This window comes from Coregonus clupeaformis, unplaced genomic scaffold (genome assembly GCF_020615455.1).
Source record: "Coregonus clupeaformis isolate EN_2021a unplaced genomic scaffold, ASM2061545v1 scaf0107, whole genome shotgun sequence".
In the NCBI taxonomy this organism is placed as follows: Eukaryota; Metazoa; Chordata; class Actinopteri; order Salmoniformes; family Salmonidae; genus Coregonus; species Coregonus clupeaformis.
This window is the reverse complement of record NW_025533562.1, coordinates 121,246-146,013: the sequence shown is the minus strand read 5'-3', so window position 1 is coordinate 146,013 and position 24,768 is coordinate 121,246. Positions and strand designations below refer to the sequence as shown.

The 24,768-nt window shown below is 41.8% G+C and overlaps 1 protein-coding gene and 1 non-coding gene across 3 annotated transcripts; both read right to left on the bottom strand.

Moving 5' to 3' along the window:
• Nucleotides 1-1,134: 1,134 nt before the first annotated feature.
• On the bottom strand, nucleotides 1,135-22,561 carry LOC121572332 (acylphosphatase-2). 2 transcript variants are annotated; one of them, XM_045213389.1, is made up of 5 exons: nucleotides 22,318-22,561; nucleotides 21,036-21,052; nucleotides 20,556-20,665; nucleotides 20,041-20,046; nucleotides 1,135-1,627 (listed from the first exon to the last, which is right to left on the bottom strand). In XM_045213389.1, the coding sequence occupies exons 1-5, from the start codon at nucleotides 22,448-22,450 to the stop codon at nucleotides 1,519-1,521; spliced, it is 375 nt and encodes a 124-aa protein (XP_045069324.1). In that variant the 5' UTR covers nucleotides 22,451-22,561; the 3' UTR covers nucleotides 1,135-1,518. The 2 variants fall into 2 exon arrangements, with proteins under 2 accessions (XP_045069324.1, XP_041740332.1); XM_041884398.2 differs by lacking the exon at nucleotides 20,041-20,046 and having other exon boundaries at nucleotides 1,135-1,631.
• trnaf-gaa lies at nucleotides 16,687-16,759 on the bottom strand. The gene has a single exon. It is a non-coding gene; the product is annotated as a tRNA-Phe (tRNA).
• Nucleotides 22,562-24,768: the final 2,207 nt, after the last annotated feature.

The window sequence follows — 24,768 nt, the reverse complement described above, 5'->3', positions numbered from 1 at the left end:
GTTTGGCCAGCCGGGATGTCCTTGTCCCATTGCGCTCTAGCGACTCCTTGTGGCGGGCCGGGTGCATGCACGCTGACTTCGGTCGCCAGTTGTACGGTGTTTCCTCCGACACATTGGTGCGGCTGGCTTCCTGGTTAAGCTAGCAGTGTGTCAAGAAGCAGTGCGGCTTGGTAGGGTCGTGTTTCGGAGGACGCATGGCTCTCGACCTTCACCTCTCCCGAGTCCGTACTGGAGTTGCAGCGATGGGACAAGACTGTAACTGCCAATTTGATATCACGAAAAAGGGGTAAAAAGTACAAAATAAAATAAAATAAAGAATGGGCAAAACAAGTGACCAAAGCGACTTTGAGTGTGGTATAATCTTCAGTGCCAGGCGCGCCGAATCCAATATCTCAGAAACGGCCTCCATCCTGGGCTTTTCACACACGACAGTGTCTAGGGTTCACCGAGAATGGTGCGACAAACAACATCCAGTCAGTGACAGTCCTGTGGGAAAAAACTGCTCATTGATGAGAGAGGTCGAAGGATAATGGCAAGAATCGTGCAAGCTAACAGGCGGGCCACAAACAGACAAATAACGGTACAGTACAACAGTGGTGTGCAGAACGGCATCTCGGAACACAAGAACTCGTCGATCCTTGTCACGGATGGGCTATTGCTCCGATGACCACACCGGTTTCCACTCCTATCAGCTAAAAACAAGAAGAAGCGGCTCCAATGGGCACGCGATGACCAACACTAGAAAATTGAGGAGTGGAAAACATCGCCTGGAACATGACAGCAAGTTCAGTTTACTTGAGTGGCGTGCGCAGTCCCCAGACCTCAACCCAATAGAGCATCTTTGGGATGAGATGGAACGGGCTGTTCGCAGCATGAATGTACTGCCGTCCAATCTGCAGCAACTGATTGATGCCATCGCGTCAGCTTGGACCAACATCCCTGTGGAACGTTTCCGACACCTTGTAGAATGCCCCAAAGAATTCAGGCTGTTCTGGAGGCAAAGTGGGGTCCGACCCGACCCATACTTGATGTGTGTATCTAATAAACTGGCCGGTGAGTATATGTTGAGAAAAACAACTCTGCAGAACCTCATCAAAACATCTTAAATATTTAAAACTACTGAAAATGTTCACACAGTGGTTTCACTAAATTATTTTATTTCTGTCTTTGTGATGGGATGAACTCAACATTTTAAAGGTTGACTATTATTGACATACATGGCATTTAAGTGCAATTTAAAAGTTGCATTTAGCAAACAACTCATGTCGAACTTCTTCTGTGGGTTACATGATAGCATATTATAATACAAATATAACATTTCTGGGTATCATTCAAATAACTATTCTTCAAACAATAAATAAATGGCATAACAGGCTTTAGAATGACATTTTAAACTGTGAAGATGTGAATATTACAGGACAAATCAACCACCTTAGAAGTTGAGATGCTACTAATTCCTTTGGGGCAGGCCTCAGGGTGGATACTTGCTGCTGCTGTGCTTTGTCGCTGCTCTGGCACTCAGTAGCGAGTGCCAAAGCCATGGATTTCCAGTTTGGGGATGTCCCTCTCGTTAGAGAACTCGGCGTGGTCAATGCGTGAGCTGGGACTCCCCACCTTACTCAGCCATCTTCCTACAGAGAGAAAAGGCCCACAATTCCAAGTCAAAACAACACCTAACAAACTGCCATGGGCCAAAAAATGATGATCTACACTTCTTCGAAAATATATACACCACCAGTCAAAAGTTTGGACACACCTACTCAAGGGTTTTTCTTTATTTTTACTATTTTTTTACACTGTAGAATAATAGTGAAGACATCAAAACTATGAAATAACACATATGGAATCATGTTGTAATCAAAAAAGTGTTAAACAAATCAAAATATATTTTATATTTGACATTCTTCAAATAGCCACCCTTTGCCTTGATGACAGCTTTGCACACTCTTGGCATTCTCTCAACCAGCTTCATGAGGAATGCTTTTCAATTAACAGGTGTGCCTTCTAAAAAGTTAATTGTGGAATTCTTAATGTGTTTGAGCCAATCAGTTGTGGTGACAAGGTGGGGGGGTATACAGAAGATAGCCCTATTTGGTAAAAGACTAAGTCCATATTATGGCAAGAACAGCTCAAATAAGCAAAGAGAAACGACAGTCCATCATTACTTTAAGACATTAAGATCAGTCAATATGGAACATTTCAAGAACTTTGAACGTTTTTTCAAGTGCAGTCGCAAATACCATCAAGCGCTATGATGAAACTGGCTCTCATGAGGACCGCCACAGGAATGGAAGACCCAGAGTTACCTCTGCTGCAGAGGATAAGTTCATTAGAGTTACCAGCCTCAGAAATTGCAGACCAAATAAATGCTTCACAGAGTTCAAGTCACAGATATATCTCAATATCAATTGTTCAGAGGGGACTGTGAATCAGTCCTTCATGGTCGAATTGCTGCAAAGAAACTACTACTAAAGGACTCCAATAACAAGAAGAGACCTGCTTGGGCCAAGAAACACGAGCAATGGACATTAGACTGGTGGAAATCTGTCCTTTGGTCTGGAGTCCAAATTTGAGATTTTTGGTTCCAACTGCTGTGTCTTTGTGAGATGCAGTGTTGGTGAACGGATGATCTCCGCATGTGTAGTTCCCACCATAAAGCATGGAGGAGGTGTTATGGTGTGGGGGTGCTTTGTTGGTGACACTGTCTGTGATATATTTAGAATTCAAGGCACACTTAACCAGTATGGCTACCACAGCATTCTGCAGTGATACGCCATCCCATCTGGTTTGGGCTTAGTGGGACTATCATTTGTTTTTCAACAGGACAATGACCCAACACACCTCCAGGCTGTGTAAGGGCTATTTTACCATGAAGGAGAGTGATGGAGTGCTGCATCAGATGACCTGGCCTCCACAATCCCCAGACCTCAACCCAATTGAGATGGTTTGGGATAAGTCGGACAGCAGAGTAAAGGAAAAGCAGCCAACAAGTGCTCAGCATATGTGGGAACTCCTTCAAGACTGTTGGAGAAGCATTCCAGGTGAAGCTGGTTGAGAGAATGCCAAGAGTGTGCAAAGCTGTCATAATGTTACAGGGTGGCTACTTTGAAGAATCTCAAATATAAAATATATTTTGATTTGTTTAACACTTTTTTTTGGTTACTACATGATTCCATATGTGTTATTTCATTGTGTTGATGTCTTCACTATTATTCTACAATGTAGAAAATAGTAAAAATAAAGAAAAACCCTTGAATGAGTAGGTGTGTCCAAACTTTTGACTGGTAATGTATAATAATATATTGAGCAACCAATGAATCTATTATTATTGTGGGAGATTATAATATGGTTTTAAGTACCTCAATGTATCGTAAAGGAAATCACAAACTATCACCCTCAAGCACTTAAGGAGATCACAAATATCATGGATACATTAGAACTAGTGGATACAGTGAGGGAAAAAAGTATTTGATCCCCTGCTGATTTTGTACGTTTGCTCACTGACAAAGAAATGATCAGTCTATAATTTTAATGGTAGGTTTTTTGAACAGTGAGAGACAGAATAACAACAAACAAATCCAGAAAAACGCATGTCAAAAATTTTATAAATTGATTTGCATTTTAATGAGGGAAATAAGTATTTGACCACCTCTCAATCAGAAAGATTTCTGGCTCCCAGGTGTCTTTTATACAGGTAACGAGCTGAGATTAGGAGCACACTCTTAAAGGGAGTGCTCCTAATCTCAGTTTGTTACCTGTATTAAAGACACCTGTCCACAGAAGCAATCAATCAATCAGATTCCAAACTCTCCACCATGGCCAAGACCAAAGAGCTCTCCAAGGATGTCAGGGACAAGATTGTAGACCTACACAAGGCTGGAATGGACAACAAGTCCATCGCCAAGCAGCTTGGTGAGAAGGTGACAACAGTTGGTGCGATTATTCGCAAATGGAAGAAACACAAAATAACTGTCAATCTCCCTCGGCCTGGGGCTCCATGCAAGATCTCACCTCGTGGAGTTGCAATGATCATGAGAACGGTGAGGAATCAGCCCAGAGCTCCCCCCGGAGGATCTTGTCAATGATCTCAAGGCAGCTGGGACCATAATCACCAAGAAAACAATTGGTAACACACTACGCCGTGAAGGACTGAAATCCTACAGTGCCCGCAAGGTCCCCCCTGCTCAAGAAAGCACATATACAGGCCCGTCTGAAGTTTGCCAATGAACATCTGAATGATTCAGAGGAGAACTGGGTGAAAGTGTTGTGGTCAGATGAGACCAAAATCGAGCTCTTTGCCATCAACTCAACTCGCCGTGTTTGGAGGAGGAGGAATGCTGCCTATGACCCCAAGAACACCATCCCCACCGTCAAACATGGAAGTAGAAACATTATGCTTTGGGGATGTTTTTCTGCTAAGGGAACAGGACAACTTCACCGCATCAAAGGGACGATGGACAGGGCCATGTACCGTCAAATCTTGGGTGAGAACCTCCTTCCCTCAGCCAGGGTATTGAAAATGGGTAGTGGATGGGTATTCCAGCATGACAATGACCTAAAACACACAGCCAAGGCAACAATGGAGTGGCTCAAGAAGAAGCACATTAAGGTCCTGGAGTGGCCTAGCCAATCTCCAGACCTTAATCCCATAGAAAATCTGTGGAGGGAGCTGAAGGTTCGAGTTGCCAAACGTCAGCCTCGAAACTTTAATGACTTGGAGAAGATCTGCAAAGAGGAGTGGGACAAAATCCCTCCTGAGATGTGTGCAAACCTGGTGGCCAACTACAAGAAACGTCTGACCTCTGTGATTGCCAACAAGGGTTTTGCCACCAAGTACTAAGTCATGTTTTGCAGAGGGGTCAAATACTTATTTCCCTCATTAAAATGCAAATCAATTTATAACATTTTTGACATGTGTTTTTCTGGATTTTTTTGTTGTTATTCTGTCTCTCACTGTTCAAATAAACCTACCATTAAAATTATAGACTGATAATTTCTTTGTCAGTGGGCAAACGTACAAAATCAGCAGGGGATCAAATACTTTTTTCCCTCACTGTATATGGAGGCTGAAAAACCTTGACCTAGTGAGTTATACATGGAGGAGGCTTAATCAAGCTGGCCGTCTTGATTACTTCCTGATCTCATTCTTGCTGGCATCAAAAGTAAAAAAAAAAGTATTAATAGGAGACCGAATGCGATCGGACCACCATCTAATTGTCCTCCATATAACTCTTACAGAATTTCCACGTGGACAGGGATATTGGAAATTTGATCAAAGCCTATTGGATGACAATTTGTTCTTAACTAAGCCAAAATAATTCATAATTGACTTTTTTCTGCACAACATAGGTACAGCAGATCCCCTTATTGTATGGGACACTTTTAAATGTACTTTTAGAGGCCATTCAATTCAATACTCATCATTAAAACAAAAGCAGTTTAGGTCAAAAGAGATTAGACTAATAAAGGAAATAGAGGAAATAACAGCGCAGGTAAATGGTAATTATTCAAGAACGATCAAGTGTAATGTATTACAAAAATAAAGCGAATTGGATGGAACATTTTGAAAAATTCACATTTTTCTGGAATCTTCAACATATAAATGCTACTAAAACTAATTTACAGGAACTCGTTGCAAATGATGGAGTCATCCATGATTCACCAAATGATATTTTGAAAGAGGAAGCAAAATATTTTAAGTATATGTTTTCTTTTCAGTCTCCTCCATTTCCACGGAATGATGTTAACTGTAAGGATTTCTTTCCTAATAATAATAATAATGTAAAAATAACAAATTTACAGAAAGACGCGTTTCAAGGCCAACTTACAGAAGAGGAACTTTTTGAGGCAATTAAATCTTATTTTATTTAGCTGTTGGGACTACTCCATTCATTCCATTGTACTGGACTAAACAAAATAAAGGGCAGGCATTTCTAAAACAAGCCATAGAAAGTTGGTTGCAATTTCAATTTAATCCTCCAGAAATGACAGAACAAATAATGTAACAAATATTGTGGTTAAACTCAAATATACTAATTGATAAAAAAACATTATTTTTTGAAAAAATGTTTTAAAAAGGTATAATCTTCGTAAATTATATCATAGGTAGGACTGGTGGAATTATGTTGCACATGCAGCTAAGAAAAACATATGGAAATGTCTGCTCTACCCAAAATTACAACCAAATAATTGCAGCATTACCGCAAAAATGGAAGAGGAAAGTGGAAGAAGGAAAAAGTAAGGAACTTGTCTGTCGGTCCTGCATTAAAGAACATAATTGGTTAAAGAAAATTGTGATAAATAAAAAAGGTATACCAGTTTCATTTAAGGACCAAAGGATTGACAGCCATCCCATATACATTGCAAAATAGTTGGGAAGAGATATTTGACGTACCGATTCCATGGCATAGTGTTTATGAACTGATACGCAAAACGACGGCAGATTCAAAACTTAGAATTTTTCAATTTAAATTATTATACAAAATTCTTGCTACTAATATAATGTTATTTATATGGGGGATACAATCTTCCCAGCTCTGCAGATTTTGCTGCAAAGAGACAGAATCATTAGATCATTTGTTTTGGTACTGTCCATTTGTAGCTTGTTTTTGGTCACAGGTCCAGGAATGGCTGAAGGATTGCAATATTTACCTGGAGCTAACCCTGCAGATAGCACTACTGGGTGATCTGAAAAGTCATAGTCAATCGATCAATAATATAATAATACTTTTTTAATACAAAAATGTTGATTTTCAATTTACAATCTGTAGAAACAATGACAATAGAAGGGTTCAGAACTTTTGTGAAACATCACAGTACAGTTGAAAAATATATGGCAAATAGAAATCCAATATGGATGGTGTTAAGGAGATAGATGGGAGTTGTTGAATGGAGCTGAAGGATGGGACTAATAACAACTAACAACAACTAATAACAACAAGAAAACGAATGTAAAGCATACTTTGTCCATAATAAGTACAGTGGGGAAAAAAAGTATTTAGTCAGCCACCAATTGTGCAAGTTCTCCCACTTAAAAAGATGAGAGAGGCCTGTAATTTTCATCATAGGTACACGTCAACTATGACAGACAAATTGAGAGAAAAAAAATCCAGAAAATCACATTGTAGGATTTTTAATGAATTTATTTGCAAATTATGGTGGAAAATAAGTATTTGGTCACCTACAAACAAGCAAGATTTCTGGCTCTCACAGACCTGTAACTTCTTCTTTAAGAGGCTCCTCTGTCCTCCACTCGTTACCTGTATTAATGGCACCTGTTTGAACTTGTTATCAGTATAAAAGACACCTGTCCACAACCTCAAACAGTCACACTCCAAACTCCACTATGGCCAAGACCAAAGAGCTGTCAAAGGACACCAGAAACAAAATTGTAGACCTGCACCAGGCTGGGAAGACTGAATCTGCAATAGGTAAGCAGCTTGGTTTGAAGAAATCAACTGTGGGAGCAATTATTAGGAAATGGAAGACATAAAAGACCACTGATAATCTCCCCTCGATCTGGGGCTCCACGCAAGATCTCACCCCGTGGGGTCAAAATGATCACAAGAACGGTGAGCAAAAATCCCAGAACCACACGGGGGGACCTAGTGAATGACCTGCAGAGAGCTGGGACCAAAGTAACAAAGCCTACCATCAGTAACACACTACGCCGCCAGGACTCAAATCCTGCAGTGCCAGACGTGTCCCCCTGCTTAAGCCAGTACATGTCCAGGCCCGTCTGAAGTTTGCTAGAGTGCATTTGGATGATCCAGAAGAGGATTGGGAGAATGTCATATGGTCAGATGAAACCAAAATATAACTTTTTGGTAAAAACTCAACTCGTCGTGTTTGGAGGACAAAGAATGCTGAGTTGCATCCAAAGAACACCATACCTACTGTGAAGCATGGGGTTGGAAACATCATGCTTTGGGGCTGTTTTTCTGCAAAGGGACCAGGACGACTGATCCGTGTAAAGGAAAGAATGAATGGGGCCATGTATCGTGAGATTTTGAGTGAAAACCTCCTTCCATCAGCAAGGGCATTGAAGATGAAACGTGGTTGGGTCTTTCAGCATGACAATGATCCCAAACACACCGCCCGGGCAACGAAGGAGTGGCTTCGTAAGAAGCATTTCAAGGTCCTGGAGTGGACTAGCCAGTCTCCAGATCTCAAACCCATAGAAAATCTTTGGAGGGAGTTGAAAGTCTGTGTTGCCCAGCGACAGCCCCAAAACATCACTGCTCTAGAGGAGATCTGCATGGAGGAATGGGCCAAAATACCAGCAACAGTGTGTGAAAACCTTGTGAAGACTTACAGAAAACGTTTGACCTGTGTCATTGCCAACAAAGGGTATATAACAAAGTATTGAGAAACTTTTGTTATTGACCAAATACTTATTTTCCACCATAATTTGCAAATAAATTCATAAAAAATCCTACAATGTGATTTTCTGTAATTTTTTTTCTCATTTTGTCTGTCATAGTTTACGTGTACCTATGATGAATATTACAGGCCTCTCTCATCTTTTTAAGTGGGAGAACTTGCACAATTGGTGGCTGACTAAATACTTTTTTCCCCCACTGTATATAGGTTATAGGTTGAGAGCTTTTGTGAAAGAGCACAGTTTGAAAGATATGGCATATAGAAGCAAACCGGATGGACATCATGTAAATGATCAGAGAGGTTGAGGGTAGAGGAAGTTCAGGAGTAAAAACAAATGTATTGTAAAATTGACTGTGTCCATAAAATGTATATACAGTGGGGAAAAAAAGTATTTAGTCAGCCACCAATAATTCACTGTATCACAATTCCAGTGGGTCAGAAGTTTACATACACTAAGTTGACTGTGCATTTGAACAGCTTGGAAAATTCCAGAAAATGATGTCATGGCTTTAGAAGCTTCTGATAGGCTAATTGACATCATTTGAGTCAATTGGAGGTATACCTGTGGATGTATTTCAAGGCCTACCTTCAAACTCAGTGCCTCTTTGCTTGGCATCATGGGAAAATCAAAAGAAATCAGCCAAGACCTCAGAAAAACAATTGTAGACCTCCACAAGTCTGGTTCATCCTTGGGAGCAATTTCAAAATGCCTGAAGGTACCACATTCATCTGTACAAACAATAGTACGCAAGTATAAACACCATGGGACCACACAGCAGTCATACCGCTCAGGAAGGAGACGCGTTCTATCTCCTAGAGATGAACGTACTTTGGTGCGAAAAGTGCAAATCAATCCCAGAACAACAGCAAAGGACCCTGTGAAGATGCTGGAGGAAACAGGTACAAAAGTATCTATATCCACAGTAAAAACGAGTCCTATATCGACATAAACTGAAAGGCTGCTCAGCAAGGAAGAAGCCACTGCTCTAAAACCGCCATAAAAAAGCCAGACTACGGTTTGCAACTGCACATGGGGACAAAGATCGTACTTTTTGGAGAAATGTCCTCTGGTCTGATGAAACAAAAATAGAACTGTTTGGCAATAATGACCATCGTTATGTTTGTAGAAAAAAGGGGGTGGCTTGCAAGCCGAAGAACACAATCCCAACCGTGAAGCACAAGGATGGAAGCATCATGCTGTGGGGGTGCTTTGCTGCAGGAGGGCCTGGTGCACTTCACAAAATAGATGGCATTATGAGGAAAGAAAATTATGTGGATATATTGAAGCAACATCTCAAGACATCAGTCAGGAAGTTAAAGGTTGGTCGCAAATGGGTCTTCCAAATGGACAATGTCCCCAAGCATACTTCCAAAGTTGTGGCAAAATGGATTAAGGACAACAAAGTAAAGGTATTGGAGTAGCCATCACAAAGCCCTGACCTCAATCCTAAAGAAAATGTGTGGGCAGAACTGAAAAAGCGTGTGCGAGCAAGGAGGCCTACAAACCTGACTCAGTTACACCAGCTCTGTCAGGAGGAATGGACCAAAATTCACCCAACGTATTGTGGGAAGCTTGTGGAAGGCTACCCGAAACGTTTGCCCCAAGTTAAACAATTTAAAGTCAATGCTACCAAATACTAATTGAGTGTATGTAAACTTCTGACCCACTGGGAATTTGATGAAATAAATAAAAGCTGAAATAAATCATTCTCTACTATTATTCTGACATTTCACTTTCTTAAAATAAAGTGGTGATCCTAACTGACCTAAGACAGGGAATTTTTACTAGGATTAAATGTCAGGAATTGTGAAAAACTGAGTTTAAATGTATTTGGCTAAGGTGTATGTAAACTTCCGACTTCAACTGTATGTACACTACCGTTCAAAAGCAAATGTTTTGTCCATTAAAATAACATAAAATTGATCAGAAATACAGTGTAGACATTGTTAATGTTGTAAATGGCTGTTGTAGCTGGAAACGGCTGATTTTTAATGGAATATCTACATAGGCGTACAGAAGCCCATTATCAGCAACCATCAGTCCTGTGTTACAATGGCACATTATGTTTGCTAATCCAAGTTGATCATTTTAAAAGGCTAATTGATAATTAGAAAACCCTTTTGCAATTATGTTAGCACAGCTGAAAACTGTTGTGCTGATTAAAGAAGCAATAAAACTGGCCTTCTTGAGACTAGTTGAGTATCTGGAGCATCAGCAATTGTGGGTTCGATTACAGAATCAAAATGTCCAGAAACAAATAACTTTATTCTGAAACTCATCAGTCTATTCTTGTTCTGAGAAATTAAGGCTATTACATGCGAGAAATTGCCAAGAAACTGAAGATCTCGTACAACGCTGTGTAGTACTCCCTTCACAGAACAGCGCAAACTGGCTCTAACCAGAATAGAAAGAGGAGTGGGAGGCCCCGATGCACAACTGAGCAAGAGGACAAATACATTAGTGTCTAGTTTGAGAAACCGATGCCTCACAGGTCCTCAACTGGCAGCTTCTTTAAATAGAGAAACACCACTCTCAACGTCAACAGTGAAGAGGCGACTCCGGGATGCTGACCTTCTAGGCAGAGTTGCAAAGAAAAAGCCATATCTCAGACTGGCCAATAAAAAGAAAAGATTAAGATGGGCAAAAGAACACAGGAAGATTGGAAAAAAGTGTTATGGACAGACGAATCGAAGTTTGAGGTGTTCGGATCACAAAGAAGAACATTTGTGAGACGCAGACCAAATGAAAAGATGCTGGAGGAGTGCTTGATGCCATCTGTCAAGCATGGTGGAGGCAATGTGATGGTCTGGGGGTGCTTTGGTGGTGGTAAAGTGGGAGATTTGTACAGGGTAAAAGGGATCTTGAAGAAGGAAGGCTATCACTCCATTTTGCAACGCCATGCATACCCTGTGGACGGCGCTTGATTGGAGCCAATTTCCTCCTACAACAGGACATTGACCCAAAGCACAGCTCCAAACTATGCAATACCTATTTAGGGAAGAAGCAGTCAGCTGGTATTCTGTCTATAATGGAGTGGCCAGCACGGTCACCGGATCTCAACCCTATTGAGCTGTTGTGGGAGCAGCTTGACTGTATGGTACGTAAGAAGTGACCATCAAGCCAATCCAACTTGTGGGAGGTGCTTCAGGATGCATGGGGTGAAATCTCTTCAGATTACCTCAACAAATTGACAACTAGAATGCCAAAGGTCTGCAAGGCTGTAATTGCTGCAAATGGAGGATTCTTCGACGAAAGCAACGTTTGAAGGACACAATTATTATTTCTTTTAAAAGTCATTATTTCTAACCTTGTCAATGACTACATTTCCGATGCATTTTGCTATATTTCCTATTCAAACTCGTTTCATGTATGTTTTCATGGAAAACAAGGACATTTCTAAGTGACCCCAAACTTTTGAATATGTATTCATATTTATGTGTATATGTATGTGTATATATAATTTATATATATATTTGTGAGAAGAAAAAAAACATATGGGGGATTGGAAGGGATGGAGAGAATTACATTAATGGAAGTTACAATCTATCTGCAATATTAAAGCTGATCTACCCCCAAAAATAAAAATAAAAATAAATGAACAATTAAAAAATATATATATTTTAAAAAACAAAAAGGGCAGGCAATGTATAAAACATAATCTATTTGACCCAGGTCTGGTGTCAATGCATTGACAGACATGGCAATATTTATTGCCATCTACAGACAAGATGTGGTCCTCTGTAGCTCAGCTGGTAGAGCATGGCGCTTGTAACGCCAAGGTAGTGGGTTCGATCCCCGGGACCACCCATACACAAAAATGTATGCACGCATGACTGTAAGTGGCTTTGGATAAAAGCGTCTGCTAAATGGCATATTATTATTATTATTATTATTATTATTATTATTATTATTAAGATTTGGCTGTAATAGACCACATGTTTTGCGTCCCCAGTATAACGCAAACACAATGGGATCAATTCATGTTGGTTGTAATCGTCTCATGGATGCAAGCGATGAGCTAACACCAGAGGACCTATTTTCCCCTTCCTCTCAGTCTGTACGTTAAATCCCTCATGCTGTATTCTAGTGAATCAAGAGGTCACTAAATGCATTATGGTCCACTGAGGGCCCATCACTCCATTCTTACTGGATGAGTGTGAGCAGGAAGGCGCACCGGTTGGCAGTCAGAAGCTTTTTTCAAGGAGCGTCTGTGTTGAGACTGCCGGGAAAACATATTGCGTTGGAGGCTAGGATGGAGGAAATTGACTAACATCAAAAGAGAGATGTATCTATCGTTGCCATGGAAGAGATGTCTCAGTCTCTCTTACAAGGGTGCATTGATATTTCCCTGCTGTTTTCCCTTTCAATTAAATACAAGTAATTCTACTGGTACACTAGGCTATGCATTATCAAGTTGAGCACAGAGTGTCTGAGCTTTGGGAATACAGGATAAAAAAGCCTAGAAAATACAGACCACCCACTAATAAATAAAACATTGCTGTCTAGTTAACTCTGACACTGTTACACCTCAGTGCTGTCGAATATGTTGATTATTGTGCATTGTCCATGACAAATAAACTATATCAATAACTAAAATGTTATCAATACTGACATTGTAAATATAGGATACACACCAAGGTGTATAAAACAGAAAAAACACTGAAAATTACTACTAAATAAAGTGTTGGTCCCATGTTTCATGATCTGAAATAAAAGATCCCAGAAATGTTCCATACGCACAAAAAGCTTATTTCCCTCAAATGTCGTGCACAAATTTGTTAGTGAGCATTTCTCCTTTGCCAAGACAATCCATACACCTGACAGGTGTGGCATATCAAGAAGCAGATTAAACAGCATGATCAATACACAGGTGCAGCTTGTGCTGGGGACAATAAAAGGCCAATGTAAAATGTGCAGTTTTGTCACACAACACAATGCCACAGATGTCTCAACTTTTGAGGGAGCGCGCAATTGTCATGCTGACTGCAGGAATGTCCACCAGAGCCAGATAATTGATTGTTAATTTCTCTACCATAAGCCGCCTACAACATCATTTTAGAGTACTTCCAACCGGCCTCACAACCGTAGACCACGTGTAACCACGCATGCCCAGGACCTCCACATCCGGCTTCTTCACCTGCGACCAGCCACCTGGACATGATGAAACTGAGGAGTATTTCTGTCTGTAATAAAGCCCTTTTGTGGGGAAAAACTAATTCTGATTGGCTGGGCCTGGCTCCCCAGTAGGTGGACCTGGCTCCCAAGTGGGTGGGCCTATGCCCTCCCAGCCCACACATGGCTGCGCCCCTGCCCAGTCTTGTGAAATCCATAGATTAGGGCCTAATGAATGTATTTCAATTGACTGATTTTCTTATATGAACTCTGTAACTCAGTAAAATATTTGAAATTGTTGCATGTTGCGTAAAATTTTTGACAAACTACTACAGCACATTTCTGAATCACAGTCCACACAGATACACAAACAGAGCATTTTAAATAGGTACTACATTCGGACACAGGCTATTATAGTATTATAAACAATGTATTCAGTGCATAGATCTACCCAGTTTTCAGGAAACCCAACCCTAACAAAAGAAAACAGGGAAATTGGAAAATGATTGCACTGCTAGCGGCCAAGGGAGGGAGGTATTTAGCCAAATGAATCCTTTAAGAACACCCACCCTTGCTTGTTTACATTTCCCTATCTCGCATCTCTGAGTAGTTGGCAGAGGATGACCTGTATTGGATGTCTATGACCTATCTTTCCCCTTTGCGTTTTCTATAGCGGTGAGATTAAGAGCTCCTTCTCTCTCACTCTACCACATCCGCTGGTCAATGACCCCCCCACCCCACCCCACGTACACAGTGGAGCCCATCTATGTGCTCAAGTCTATGCTGCTGCTCATTGTGTTTTCAAGGGAAGAACTGGGAGGCTCCAACCCTCTCACTGGTTTGGTCCTGATACACATTGTGGATGAGTCAGTAAAGTGCCTTCATCGTAAGGTGGTACCATTACTTTATGTACTGCTTGACAAGAGCCCTTTGAGACATAGCTAGATCTTTAACATTCCAACAACACCTTGCATTAGTTCAAATTAAGCTAGCCTTATCTCCACACTACTGAAAAGGATCATTCAGGTAAAAGGCCCAGAAAAATAAAGATAAAGTGGTGGATATCAGGACTAAGACATGGGACAACAGGAGATAAGTCTGCAGACTCTAGCAATTCCAACCCTGGATAGTAGGACAGGGGGAAGATATATTGCTAGTGAGAGAGAAAAAAAGAGGGGGGAAGGCAGGCAGACTCCAGCAGATTCCAACCCTGCATGCTCTGTCGGTTTCAATATTTAATGACCAAACATATTTCTGTTCTCGCATCTCGTGTTCGCAGGCCGGAATAAAAAGGAACGCTTTTTTGTGCAGCAAAAGCTCAACACTCAAATGGCAATATCAGACACAGTTGAATGATTACAAACACTGCAGTGTGTACATTAAAAAATACACATACTTCAAGAGGCCCCCTCCCCCCAAATGTTGGAGCTAGATAAATACTCTATAGCCAATGGGTGGAGGAGCTCCCTGGAGAGATGAATGTTAAGGTAGTTTAGGGTAGTTTCTATAATCTACCATTTTTCATCACATACCTCATTTACCATTATGCAAGTCACAATACAATAGAAATTAGAAACAAGCCCAAGGATTTGGAGGATCCATTGCAATCAATCACACACACACACACACACACAAACACGAGGTCAGGCTTTGTGAAAGGCAATACTCCCCTGCTGGCCCCTAGTTGGACCCTCCTCCACCTCTCCAGCACGTAGAGAACCTGGTGATGTAATCCACAGCTCGACCCGGGCTGACTTAATCTGCCATGTGCCTCGGTTTTAGGAACTCCAGGCTGAGCCACACCCACCAAGCAGGTCAGGGAAGTAGTACGATGAAGTTGCCCCTCAACACTGATCTGAAGTCAGTTTAGCATCCTTCAGTTTTGCATCCCTCCCTGCTAATATAGGATTTAAGGAGGGTATGCTGATCCTAGATCTGTGCCTAAGGGAAACTTGTACCCATACCCAGGGCAGGGTGGAGGAAGGGCACGCATACTGGCAGAACATATCAAATGTGGCATATTGCTTAAAACTAGCTTGTTTACCTTGTAAAATAGAGAAGAGACAAGGAGAAAAAGCCATCTTAATCTATTCAGATATACCCTGTAACTCTGTACACAAAGTAGGAGATTCTATGTTGTGTCTCTCTAGCCTTTCCCCTGAAGTGTGCACTCATCCACTCCCTCTCAAGGTTTTAAAAGCATTGGATTGGTGCAAGCATGGGCAAAGGGGAGTTCCCTGAGATAAACGAATGAGAGGCCGGCACACAGAATATTTCTGCTCCCTAGTGCTTATTTTTGCACCCAAATACACAATACATTTGGGTGCAGGAATAACGCACTGGGGAGCAGCCATATTCTGTGTGCGGGGATCTCATTCCTTTATCTCAGTAATATTCTTTAGTCCAGCACCGGTATTCGCAAGTTTAGAACATGCATATCACCCTCCTTTTCTTCAAGAGGGAGTTTCTACCATACACCAGTCCATTCCTTTTAAATCCATGAGGGGGAGTTTGCGAGCACACACTTTGGGGATAGAGAATCAGGCCACAGCCTGTGACTAGGCATGGGGAGCTCTATTCTAGAGTATTCCATGGGCAGGGATCATCAACTAGATTTAGACACGTGCCAACTCCTTCTTGAGCGGATGGTCAGGGGGCCCGATCATGATAAAAAATCATTTTTAGACTGCAAATTGACCGCAAGAAGCACAAAGACATATAACATTTGACTAAAACATAATCATTTCAAACCTTGCATACCTTCAAACTTTGTATAGGATCACATATATCTACATTACATTTACATTATAGTCATTTAGCAGACGCTCTTATCCAGAGCGACTTACAGTTAGCGAGTGCATACATTATTTTAATTTTCATACTGGCCCCCCGTGGGAATTGAACCCACAACCCTGGCATTGCAAACGCCATGCTCTACCAACTGAGCTACATCCCTGCCGGCCATTCCCTCCCCTACCCTGGATGACGCTGGGCCAATTGTGCGCCGACCCCATGGGTCTCCCGGTCGCCGGCCGGCTACGACAGAGCCTGGATTCAAACCAGGATCTCTAGTGGCACAGCTAGCACTGCGATGCAGTGCCTTAGACCACTGCGCCACTCGGTAGACTAGATTGAGGCCCATAAACAAAGCATATTCTACTTGCAGTGCAAGCACTGAGATCAAACTCAAATGCCGAAACCCGGGATCGAACTAGGGACCTTTAGATCTTCAGTCTAACACTCTCCCAACTGAGCTATTTCGGCAGGTCATATTTCTCTATTATGTGTGGGAATACTTTGGAACAGATTTTCTAAATTAAAATCACTTAGAGCTGATTTGCTGTTTTTTTTTACAGTATTTTATATCCAACCCCAAAATATTTTTATGTACAAATACATTGGCAAAAAAAAGCCACCAGTTGGGGAACCCTGCCATTTGGTAATAGTCTGGTCATATAATGACACCTACTGGCAAAGTAGTATATTGCATTCTCAATATACAGCGGTATTATCTCTATTAAATACAGAAAATAAGTCAAATGAATGCCCTCTGTTAAGCTCTCCCAAGTGTGATGATATTAAAGTAGCTGCATGGTGTCAGTGATACTCTTGCCTGGTTTCAACCAAAGTAACTGCTCTGAGGTATGACTACATTTTATTACTATTTTTTTGCACTGACTTGCACAGGCTCCATGTACACTCACACATACTACACTGACACTCCAACACACACGGACATACATACATTCACACTCTTCACATACGCTGCTGCTACTCTCTGTTTATTATCTTTAGTCAATTTACCCCACCATACATGTACATATTACCTAAATTACCTCAACTAACCCCGTACCCCTGCACCCCTCAGTACCGGTACCCCTTGTGTATAGCCTCGTAATTGTTATTTTATTGTGTTACTATTTTTCCTTTAGTATATTTAGCTAATGTTTCTTACTTACTTTTTTAAAACTCTGCATTGTTGGGTAAGGGTTCGTAAGTAAGTATTTCAAATAAAATAAAATAACATTTTATTTGCCGCATGCGCAGAATACAACAGGTGTAGACCTCACAGTGAAATGCTTACTTACAGCCCTTAATCAACAATGCAGTTTTGAGAAAAATAAGTGTTAAGTAAAAAAGTCTGGGTAGCCATGATTAGCTGTTCAGGGGTCTTATGGCTTGGGGGTAGAAGCTGTTAAGAAGCCTTTTGGACATAGACTTGGCGCTCCGGTACCGCTTACCATGCGGTAGCAGAGAGAACAGTTTGACTACGGTGGCTGGAGTCTTTCACAATTTTTAGGGCCTTCCTCTGACACCGCCTGGTATGGAGGTCCTGGATGACAGGAAGCTTGGCCCCAGTGATGTACTGGGCCATACGCACTACCCTCTGTAGTGCCTTGCGGTCGGAGGCCGAGCAGTTGCCATACCAGGCAGTGATGCAACCAGTCAGGATGCTCTCGATGGTGCAGCTGTAGAACTTTTTCAGGATCTGAGGACCCATGCCAAATCTTTTCAGTCTCCTGAGGGGGAATAGGCTTTGTCGTGCCCTCTTCACGACTGTCTTGGTGTGTTTGGACCATGATAGTTTGTTGGTGATGTGGACAGCAAGGAACTTGAAGCTCTCAACCTGTTCCACTACAGCCCTGTCGATGAGAATGGGGGCGTGCTCAGTCCTCTTTTTTTTCCTGTAGTCCACAATCATCTCCTTTGTCTTGATCACATTGAGGGAGAGGTTGTTATCCTGGCACCACACAGCCAGGTCTCTGACCTCCTCCCTATAGGCTGTCTCATCGTAGTAGGTGATCAGGCCTACCACTGTTGTGTCGTCTGCAAACTTAATGATGGTGTTGGAGTCGTGCCTGGCCATGCAGTCATGGGTGAACAGGGAGTACAGGAGGGGACTGAGCACGCACCCCTGAGGGGCCCCCGTGTTGAGGATAACCGTGGCAGATGTGTTGTTACCTACCCTTACCACCTGGGGGCGGCCCGTCAGGAAGTCCAGGATCCAGTTGCAGAGGGAGGTGTTTAGTCCCAGGGTCCTTAGCTTAGTGATGAGTTTTGAGGGCACTATGGTGTTGAACGCTGAGCTGTAGTCAATGAATAGCATTCTCACATAGGTGTTCCTCTTGTCCAGGTGGGAAAGGGAAGTGTGGAGTGCAATAGATATTGTATAATCTGTGGATCTGTTGGGGCGGTATGCAACTTGGAGTGGGTCTAGGGTTTCTGGGATAATGGTGTTGATGTGAGCCATGACCAGCCTTTCAAAGCACTTCATGGCTACAGACGTGAGTGCTACAGGTCGGTAGTCATTTAGGCAGGTTATCTTAGTGTTCTTGGGCACAGGGACTATGGTGGTCTGCTTGAAACCTGTTGGTATTACAGACTCAGTCAGGGACATATTGAAAATGTCACTGAAGACACTTGCAAATTAGTCAGCGCATGCTCAGAGTACGCGTCCTGGTAATCTGTCTTAAAAGTCTTACATCGGCTACGGAGAGCGTGATCACATAGTCATCTGGAACAGCTGATGCTCTCATGCATGCTTCAGTGTTGCTTGCCTCGAAGCGAGCATAGAAGTGATTTAGCTTGTCTGGTAGGCTCGTGTCACTGGGCAGCTCGCGGCTGTGCTTCCCTTTGTAGCCCTGCCACATCCGACAAGCGTCGGAGCCGGTGTAGTACGATTCAATCTTAGTCCTGTACTGACTCTTTGCCTGTTTGATGGTTCTACCCTTTAGCTCAGTGTGGATGTTGCCTGTAATCCATGGCTTCTGGTTGGGGTACGTACGGTCACTGTCAGGACGACATCATCAAGGCACTTATTGATGAAGCCAGTGACTGATGTGGTGTACTCTTCAATGCTATCGGAAGAATCCCAGAACATATTCCAGGCTGTGCTAGCAAAACAGTCCTATAGCATAGCATCTGCGTCATCTGACCACTTCCTTATTAACCAAGTCACTGGTGCTTCCTGCTTTAGTTTTTGCTTATAAGCAGGAATCAGGAGGATAAAATTATCTTCAGATTTGCCAAATGGAGAGCGAGGGAGAGCTTTGTATGCATCTGTGTGTGGAGTAAAGGTGGTCTCGAGTTTTTTTTTCCTCTGGTTGCACATTTAACATGCTGGTAGAAATTAGGTAGAACGGATTTAAGTTTCCCTGCATTAAAGTCCCCGGCCACTAGGAGCGCTGCCTCTGGATGAGCGTTTTCCTGTTTGCTTATGGCCTTGTACAGCTCATTGAGTGCAGTCTTAGTGCCAGCATCGGTTTGTGGTGGTAAATAGACAGCTACGAAAAATATAGATGAAAACTCTCTCTGTAAATAGTGTGGTCTACAGCTTATCATGAGATACTCTACCTCAGGTGAGCAAAACTTCCTTAATATTAGATTTCGTGCATCAGCTGTTGTTTACAAATATACACAGACCGCCACCCCTTGTCTTACCGGAGTCAGACGGTCTTCACCTGTGTAAGGTCTACACTTGTTGTATTCGGCGCTTGTGACAAATACAATTTGATTTGATACATGTAGTATAGGCATCATTAAACACTTTACTTACAAGTATCAAGCGGTATTACTTGTTAAAAGCATATATGAGCCTTTATGATTAGAATAAGGCTTATAATATGTTATGTCTCTCTGTGTGTCTTTAAATGGTAATGGAAAATAAAAAATATTGGTTGAGTGTTGTGATGCTGAGGGCTAAATTCCTTTGAACCAGCATTGCAGTATTTATACAGTATCATATAAAAATTCCCACAACAGATTGGGGTGCTGTAAAAAATTAAATAAAAATAAATAAACAGGTAGACCCCGCCCCTCAGGTAGCTGATTCCAGTTTACAGAATAAGATGTGTGCAGCAGAGGAGGCTGGTTTGACTCCATTCCATTAATTCCATTCCAGACATTACAATGAGCCCGTCCTCCTATAGCTCCTCCCACTAGCCTCTTCTGGTATGCAGTAGTTTGTAAATCAAGACATTGCCTATACATTGCAATGGAGTGGTTCATTGAATCGTGTCCTGTCTAATGAATTGTATTGTCTATCTCAGAGTGGACTTACATTTCATTGACCTTGTCATGGGGCCCCTGTACCTGGCCAACCACTGTTCCTTCTCTTGTGTTCTTCACCCAGCCATTAACACCCAGCTTCTTCCCCTGGTCTTCTGTGTACTGGAAAACACAGAACCAAAGGAAAGACGGCACAGGGGGTGTAATATTAGTGCACTAACTGGGGTTCTTCTTATAAAGATAACACTGTACAATGTATCTTGGAAACTGAACCAAAGATTCTCTACCCAGTATGTAGGCTACATGAAAATACTAACACACTTCACTTGATCAATATGTATGGAACACAGAATTAAAAAATAAGAATAAAGTTGATGAAAGAGGGGAAAATACTAACACACATTGCAAATCAAAATGGAATGTGATGGGTTTTAAAATATATACTTTGTTCTACTTTTATTTTCAATTAGTATTATTTAAAAAATGTAATAGCCTTTTGCATGTTGAGGAAAATGTAAGTTAAGTTGCTCACCATTCTGAAGCAGACACCTGTAAGAACAAAATAAACAACATAAATAAGGGTAAATCATATTGAAATATTCCAGACTAGTTATATCTTGCTTTATTGACTTGATGCACTGGTCTTGTATGATTTCAGAGACTAGAAGCTGTCGAGAATCTAAGGGGCCATACCCAGCCCTCTTTGGTTATCATTCAAGCCATTGACCACAGCACGGCCAATGTGTACAACAGTCCTTACGCGTGCAATACCGATTTGGAAACCTCCGAAATTCTTTCATATCACCCCAAAATAATTTTACAAATACAAAAGATACACTTACTGTGCACTGTTTTAACATATTCTAATGGAGGTGTTTTGCGTTGCACATGTACCTGAACTATGACACTTCCTGAGCTAATGGAATTTCGGAAGGCAAAAAAGAAACATTGTCTCGAAGCTGTGTTACACACAAAAAAGACCAGGGGAAGAAGTGTATCTTTTGTATTTGTAAAGTTATTTTTGGATGATAATTAAGTTTGCAATGGATCAATTGTTTTTAGATTGCTGTCCTTGCTGTCCCCAGTCCGCCTGGCCTTGCTGCTATTCCAGTTTCAACTGTTCTGCCTGCGGTTATGGAACCCCTACCTGTCCCAGACCTGCTGTTTTCAACTCTTAATGATCGGCTATGAAAAGCCAACTGAGATTTATTCCTGATTATTATTTGACCATGCTTGTCACTTATGAAAATTTTTGGACATCTTGGCATGGTTCTGTTATAATCTCCACCCGGCACAGCCAGAAGAGGACTGGCCACCCCTCATAGCCTGGTTCCTCTCTAGGTTTCTTCCTAGGTTTTGGCCTTTCTAGGGAGTTTTTCCTAGCCACCGTGCTTCTACACCTGCATTACTAGCTGTTTTGGGGTTTTAGGCTGGGTTTCTGTACAGCACTTCGAGATATTAGCTGATGTAAGAAGGGCTATATAAAATAAAATTGATTGATTTAGATACAGGATTTCATGCCTTGATCAATTCCCCTCAGCAATTTTCAATAACTCTAATGCAATGTAATGTAATGCATTGGAGTCAAAAGGTCTAACTTGCACCATGCCATAGGGGAAAACAATTGCATTTGAAAATATGGATAGCAGCATGCTATGTTTCGGTTGCACAGTGAAAATTGTAACCGAACTTGCCTACTCGGTGAATCTACTTCAGGCAGTGTGCATTGTGTGCGTTGACGTTTTTACATACAGGCTCAGATCCCCAAGGCAGACAGCTGAACATGCGCTGGGTAGCCTAGTATTCCTACCTACCCTGGACATTCCCGAATATCTCGAAATCTACAGACGCAAGCTTTTCACCTCCACAATCAACGTTGGTAGACATGGCAAGTATAAGAACCACTGAGAATAAAATTAAACTACATAGGCTTTCCACACTCCCCATGCAATAAACCCAGGCCCTCTCCCGGCTAACAGACGTAGTTGCTTTCTCAAAGATAAACCTGCGCTATGGCCTGCACACTACCACCATTTTTTTTCTTCTTCTGCTCCTGCTTCTTCTCCTAATTTAACCTATTTTAATGGTGAATTACTACCACCTACTGGACCAGACAGAGAAGGCCTAAAACCTGCCTAATCTCGGAAACCCAGATCTGACGTAATTGCGTCAGATCCTCCCTACCATTTATGTTATGTAGTTTGTCCACGAGAGATTAAACCCTGGGGGGTGCTTATATTTGTACTGTTACACACAAGTGCATAATGGAAATGTGTTGTTTTGCATATCCCAACTCCCCTTGAGACACCCACAGGGAGTTCGGTCACAATCGAACAGGACCCCTGGAGCAATTAGGGCTAAGGGCCTTGCTCAAGGGTACAGCGAAATATCTATATATTTTTTTACCTTGTCAACTCCAGTATTCAAACCAGCAACCTTTACAGTTACTGGCCCAACGCTCTAACCTCAAGGCTACCTGCCATCCCTTATTCTGATGTTTAGATGTTAAGCTGATGTTTAGCTGACACTGATTTTGTGCTCAAGTGCTCAAATTTTAATGTAAGTGGTCCCCCAAGGAGGAAGCTTCCCAGCTGCTGGTCCATGGTAGAAAAAAAGTTTGAGAGACATTGATTGATTTGCCAAAAGTAAAAAGAAAGTATCTGATCAACAATCTATTCCCGCCAACATTATTTTTTTGACTTCAAGTTATGAGAAACAATCTCAAATATTTAGAGATTTTTCAAAATATTAAAATACGAACAAAAAAATGTGATGCCTAATGTCTCGTAACTTGAAGTCATTAAAAACATTTGTTGACAAGGGAATGGCCTTCCATACAAAACAATCAAATAAGAATAAGACCATTTTCAGTTTAAATGCCCAATGCAGCCGTTTTTATATCAATATCAAATCATTTCTGGGTAACAATTAAGTACCTTACTGTAATAGATTTCAATTGAAATGGGCAAAAATAGCTTTTTAGCAAAAAAATAATTTTTAAGCAAGAATTTTGCTAGGACTGTCTGGGAGGGGTCCGAGTGGGGAGGAGATAACTGAACACTAGCTGTTATTGGCAGAGAGATTTGGAATTCTCTTTGTTATTGGTCTATTAACCAATTTACCGCATGGTGATCTCACCATGGAATGCCGAAACTCCTGCCCATGCAAACCTGCTGATTAGAAGGTCCTGTGTAGATTGTATTTTCAACCAGCAACAATCAGGAAATAACACTGATCAAATTCTGTCACACTTATACAGTGTTAGATTCATCAGCTGTTGTACAATATGAAAAAACTGAATTTTGACTGCACTGGTCCTTTAAAATATTACTCAAACTGTGCAGCACCTAGCTCAAATCAATGCTCTTGGACAAGCAGGTTGTGAAGGGCTTGCAAGGAATAGTATTGTGGTTCAGTTTTGTTGGATTCCTGCCCCTGCAGGAGTAAAGGGAAATGATAGAGTAGATCTAATCGCAAAGGGTACAGTGAAAAATTATATAGTGGTTCAGTTGGGTGAGGTAAAAACATAGATTCAAAAAGACTGGGTTGGATTGCTGGCAGAGACAATGGGGTTTGAGTATTAATCAATTTTTTTTTTTTTTTTTTCAATCAATTTTATTTTATATAGCCCTTCTTACATCAGCTAATATCTCGAAGTGCTTTACAGAAACCCAGCCTAAAACCCCAAACAGCTAGTAATGCAGGCGTAGAAGCACGGTGGCTAGGAAAAACTCCCTAGAAAGGCCAAAACCTAGGAAGAAACCTAGAGAGGAACCAGGCTATGAGGGGTGGCCAGTCCTCTTCTGGCTGTGCCGGGTGGAGATTATAACAGAACCATGCCAAGATGTTCAAAAATGTTCATAAGTGACAAGCATGGTCAAATAATAATCAGGAATAAATCTCAGTTGGCTTTTCACAGCCGATCATTAAGAGTTGAAAACAGCAGGTCTGGGACAGGTAGGGGTTCCATAACCGCAGGCAGAACAGTTGAAACTGGAATAGCAGCAAGGCCAGGCGGACTGGGGACAGCAAGGAGTCACCACGGCCGGTAGTCCCGACGTATGGTCCTAGGGCTCAGGTCTCTCAGTTGGCTTTTCATAGCCGATCATTAAGAGTTGAAAACAGCAGGTCTGGGACAGGTAGGGGTTTCGTAACCGCAGGCAGAACAGTTGAAACTGGAATAGCAGCAAGGCCAGGCGGACTGGGGACAGCAAGGTGTCAGCATGCCCGGTAGTCCTGACGTATGGTCCTAGGGCTCAGGTTCT

Excerpts from the sequence above, each read along its gene's own strand:
- LOC121572332 (XM_045213389.1), bottom strand. The coding sequence starts at position 22,450 with ATGGGGAGTGTGGAAAGCCTATGTAGTTTAATTTTATTCTCAGTGGTT.